The 5,555-nt window shown below is 37.3% G+C and overlaps 1 protein-coding gene across 1 annotated transcript in view; it reads right to left on the bottom strand.

Moving 5' to 3' along the window:
- Positions 1-5,555, bottom strand: part of wwk (white walker) — a gene marked incomplete in the record, with an annotated part of 115,548 nt that overhangs the window by 27,207 nt on the left and 82,786 nt on the right. The window contains 1 exon segment of the mRNA XM_070114488.1: positions 1,111-1,271. Within this exon segment, the coding sequence (XP_069970589.1) occupies positions 1,111-1,271 (161 nt within the window).

Raw genomic sequence — 5,555 nt, 5'->3', positions numbered from 1 at the left:
TTTCTCTCTTTTGCCATTTCTGTTTCTCTTTCTTTAGCTCTTGTCCTTTATTCTCTTTACCTGTCTATCCATCTCTCTCTCTATCTATCTATCCATCCATGTATCTATCTATATACATCTGTCTCTCTCTCTCTCTCTCTCTCTCTCTCTCTCTCTCTCTCTCTCTTTCTCTCTCTCTCTCTCTCTCTCTCTCTCTCTCTCTCTCTCTCTCTCTCTCTCTCTCTCTCTCTCCGAAGTAGGTTTATCTACATATCACAGGTAAAAAAAAAAAAAAGGTATCCAATTAATGTCCCGTTTTCTACCTGCATTCATCTCCCAGGGAATGTAGGACAGACTCCGAAATTTACTGCAAGTGCCAAAGTGCGTGTTTAGTGACACTGTGACGTCATTGCTCCTGGCACTGGCACCTGAGCCTTTATTCCGAGCACCGGCAAAATCCATACTCCTCGGCATCCGGCTCTCTGTTGGCCCGGCTCGTTAATCCGGCTTTGAAATGGATATTTCGGCTGTCTGAATTTGTTAGAAATGGGTAGAGTGATATTTTGGTTATTGGATCTTTATCTCTGTCTCTCTGTTTACCACTCTCTGTCTGTTTGTCTGTTTCTGTCTCTCTCTCTCTCTCTCTCTCCTCTCTCTCTCTCTCTCTCTCTCTCTCTCTCTCTCTCTCTCTCTCTCTCTCTCTCTCTCTCTCTCTCTCTCTCTCTCTCTGATTTTTTCCCTATCTATTCCGTTATTTTGTCCCCGTACATCTTTCTTCCCCTTTTACATATCTCTTCCTCTCTCCTTTTTTCTGCTGTTGTTTGTTTTTTTGTCTTTCGACCCTCCTGCTCTCTCTCTCTCTCTCTCTCTCTCTCTCTCTCTCTCTCTCTCTCTCTCTCTCTCTCTCTCTCTCTCTCTCTCTCTCTCTCTCTCTCTCTCTCATTCAGTCAAATCACAAACTGAACTTCAACATTTTCTTCTTCACCTGTCCCTCCCCCACCCCCAAGCTCCCTCACCCCCTAACGCCCCTCCCCTTCCCCCCTTCCTGTCAAACCCACTTAACTTCCTTACCCCCTGCCCCGCCCTCCATGCCCCCACCCCCTCCCTACGCCCCCCGAGGCCCCAACTCACCCATCATAAGACGCGGAGAGGTAGAGGGCGTAAGAATTCGTGGCTTGGTGGTTCTTCACGCCCACGGTGAGCTCCGGTAGGCGTGCTTTGAGGCGAGCGAGGAGCCAGTTGAGCGTCGACTCTCTGGTTCCGCCCGCCATTACCACCACCACCTCGCAGTCCTGAAATTCGGAGGGGATACGGGGCTATTAGTATTTTCATTTTCGATTCTGTTTTGGCGGCGGGTTTGGGTTTTTTTATTTGTTCAATAGATTTGTTTATCTGTGGATGGTTTATTGCGTTGTCTGTGTTTGTTTTGGGAGGTGGTCTATATATTGTGTGTTTTGTGTTCATTGTGTTATCTGTGTGTTTATAATTGTTTTTATTTGTTTTATAGCTGTGTCGTGTTCAATGTTTATTCTGTGTCTGGGTTTTGTTTTAAATTTTATTCATATTCCAATCATTTTCAAGTTATTGTATTAGCCTTCTCTCTTGTTTGAATTATCATTAACGTTATAATTACAAAACATATAATTGCCATCACTGCTAAATTTGAAATGTGAAATTCCATAAAAAGAATAAAGAGATTACATAACACAAGAAATTTCCATGTTTCTGAATACTTTTGCAGACCAAACTCTGCGAAAACTGTTTCTCAAGAAGTTCTCAAGCAAAATAATTTAACTGCATTGGAAAAAATTATATAACTTTATAAACAAATGCAAAAATAAACAAAAATACACATAATCTTACATATTCTAAGCATAATATCATCGTCAGCGATATCAAGAAAATCATCATACACAGTCTAACCATAAATTCAGAACTATGCAAAGTACAATACATATTATACCCTGCAAATAAAACAAAAAAATACTCTAAAAATTTGGAATATGCATTTCATTTCCCATTCGGCTTTCATCACACGTCCCAAAAATACAGTATGAATAATCATACTATTATAACCTTAAATTCATAACCATTACAACGTGCAATACTTATTTTACCCATATCCTATAAATGAAACAAACTCAATCTAAAAATACGCCTTTCATTTCCTATTTGTCTTCCAACACACATCCCGAAAAATAAAGTATAAACAACCCATACGCAGTCTAGCCATAAATTCACAACCATGCAAACAACACAAACTAAATCTAACATCGATTGGAATACGCATTTCACTTTTGTTCTTTGTTCCACGGCCCGGAAATGCAACGTCCTTTCCGCGTCCGTTTTCCGCCGAACAATATCATAACATTCGGAATTGTACAGCAGGAAAACAGACGACCCTTTAATTACAATTGTGTGGACAGTAATGCAGTTAATTAAGGACTAACGGTCATTTGAGTTAATGGGGAAACGTGCTTATAGCGGTTCTTAAATCATTGCGTAATTAAGGTTAATTACGGGAGGCGTAATGATGAACGGTGTTGCTGGCGCTATCAGAGGATTATGATAATGAGAATTATGGGGATGGTGATAGGGATTACGATGGGAAAATGTTTAATGGAAATGATAATGAAGAGGATAACAAAAAGTATTAAAACGTAATGATAATGCTAGTAATAATGATTATGAAAATGATGATTATAGTACCACTGCTACTGCTAAACATGATAATCATTATAGTAACATTAATGATGATAACAGTGATATTATTGTTAATAATAATGCTGTTGTTATTATAATAATAGCAATGACAATGATGATGATAATGGTGATGATAATGATGATTGAAATAATGATAATAGTGATTGTCATTATTATTTTCATTGTCATAAGTCCTCATTATCAATATAATTATGATTTTCATCACCATCATCATCACCGCCTTTTTGATGATGACAACAACAGCAATAATTGGAATAAACAAGAATTTTTAATTTGGGGATATGAACAAACAATACAGATTGAATACCCCATCAATACCCAAAGCAACTACGTTATTTCAGTAATAAGCAGTTACGTCACTTTTACTATTGAAGGAGCAAATTTACAGCATATTAACAGCATGAATTGGCTGTGTTATTCGCCCCTATCTCTCCTTACCTTTTGTCGTGTGTTGTAACCATTTTCGTGTAATTTTAATTTTTGTTGTTATTTTGATTTAATCTTGTTTTAATTTTGGTTCTTGTAATTTTCATTGTCGATATCATTTTCGTTTCAGGAATTATATTTTTTGCATCATTATTATCGTTGTCATTGACATCAGTGAGATAGAAAAAATCATTATATTCATTTAATGATTTTTTCTATCTCACTGATGTCAATGCTGTTATCTGATATCATCATAATCCTATTTTAGTTGAAACTGTTGTCATCATCACATCAATATTATCACAATATTCTTCTCTATGCTGTTATCATTATATCCTTCCCTCCTTCTTTTTGTTCTTAGATTTTTATCAACTTTTACGTTCGGTTCTTCAAAGCTCCATGTATCAGACTGAAGCACACAGACATACTCTGAAGCATTCAATACTGACAAATCTCTATCAAATCTCTGAAATTGTTGGTCATATTACAATACGATGATGCTTTATTTGTTACGTTGTCCATGGATCAGGAATCTATTTATTAGATTTCGTGGATGATTCGAATCCGTGTTCGGATCACTACCGGTGCAATTAAAGGAATGAAAGAAAATGGGTGAAATCAAAGAAAATGGGTTTTCTAGCAACAGAATATTCGTTTTCTTTTTTAATTGTATGGTAGACTTACACATGTATGTCTATGAGTGGCCCTTTGTGGAGGTTTTCTCTCTAGTTCTATGTTGTTTCCAGTTTTACATTCGTCACACAACCCACAGAGAAGCCCACGCAGTCTCTCTTTCTAATCAGTTTCTTATTAAGTATGAAAATCTGATCTCACTCTATATACGCTTGTGATATCTACAACTTCTGAGCATTTTGGTAAAACACTCTAATAATACTCGATGAAGTTAATTATCATATTCATAAGGGATATTTCGGCGCCAGAGGGACGCAAAATAAGCAAAAACATCAAAGGCTTACAGAAACCCTGTTAGCAAGGGCGTTCACATCATCGCACCGTGTAAATGCGGCACAAACAGACAACGCAACACATACGTGAATGGCTGTTCACTCGGCGACCACAATATGTAGGATCGACTTAATTACCCCGGGAATGAGCAGGAAATGTGGGGTATCAGCTGAATTATCTATGCATTAGCAGGTCTAGGGATAATCATGCGTGTAACCTAAGGCCTGTAGGATTTCTGAGGGGGGTGGGGGGTGAGGGGGGTGGGGGTGAGCGTGGTGTTAAACTCGCACAATATTGATACTGATAAAGTTAAAAGAGTCTATCATTAAGTCCTTTTTGGAACGATCCTGCCGTAAATGTGATATTGACAACATGGATGGATGATGATCAAGATAATGAAGATTAAACAAATGAGGCTGGTGATAACGATGAATGATGGTAATGAATGATGATGATGATAACAATGATGATAGTGAAATGACAAGTCCGTCTCCCCTAAACACCTAAAATTCACCTCATTAGCATTATTATCATTTCTCACAGAAATATGAATTGACAGAATGAGACAAGCGAAAGAGAAACAAGAATGAGATAAGTTAATAAACCAAACACCGCAACCTCACCAGGCTCAAATATCAATGAAATGTCACGCAGATATAAATATATCAAAGAACTGATGAAATGAATCATTAATGAAACAATCAGCAGACGGTGAGAATGCGTCCGAGACATCTAAATATTACGGTTTGGTTGTTAGATCAACAGCCTTACCTTTATCAAAAAAAAAAAAAAAAAAAAAAAAAAAAAAAAAAAGCAGTACGAACTGGCCAAATTAATGCATTTTATCATGGTATTGAATATATCTGTACTATTATCATTACTTACTTTTGTTATCACTAAGAGTAACGATAATAATGGTAATAATATTATTATTGTTGCTAGCTTTATTGTCATCTTTATTATTATTACTATTTTCTATAATCAATAGTATCGTAATTATTGTTACCATTAGAATCACGATCATCAATAATATTGTGTGTGTGTGTGTGTGTGTGTGTGTTTGTGTGTGTGTGTGTGTGTGTGTGTGTGTGTGTGTGTGTGTGTGTGTATGTATCTGGGTGTGTGTGTCTGGGTGTGTGCATATACATGTGTGTTTGCATATACGTGTGTGTGTGTGTGTGTTTGCATATACGTGTGTGTGTGTTTGCATATACGTGTGTGTGTGTGTTTGCATATACGTGTGTGTGTGTGTTTGCATATACGTGTGTGTGTGTGTTTGCATATACGTGTGTGTGTGTTTGCATATACGTGTGTGTGTGTTTGCATATACGTGTGTGTGTGCATATATGATGTGTGTATGTGTGTTTGCATATACGTGTGTGTGTGTGTGTTTGCATATCCGTGTGTGTGTTGCACATATTATACGTGTGTGTGTGTGTGTTTGCATATACGTGTGTGTG

Source organism: Penaeus vannamei, chromosome 36 (genome assembly GCF_042767895.1).
Source record: "Penaeus vannamei isolate JL-2024 chromosome 36, ASM4276789v1, whole genome shotgun sequence".
In the NCBI taxonomy this organism is placed as follows: domain Eukaryota; kingdom Metazoa; phylum Arthropoda; class Malacostraca; order Decapoda; family Penaeidae; genus Penaeus; species Penaeus vannamei.
The sequence above is the reverse complement of the archived record's forward strand: the minus strand, read 5'-3'. Positions and strand labels throughout refer to the sequence as shown.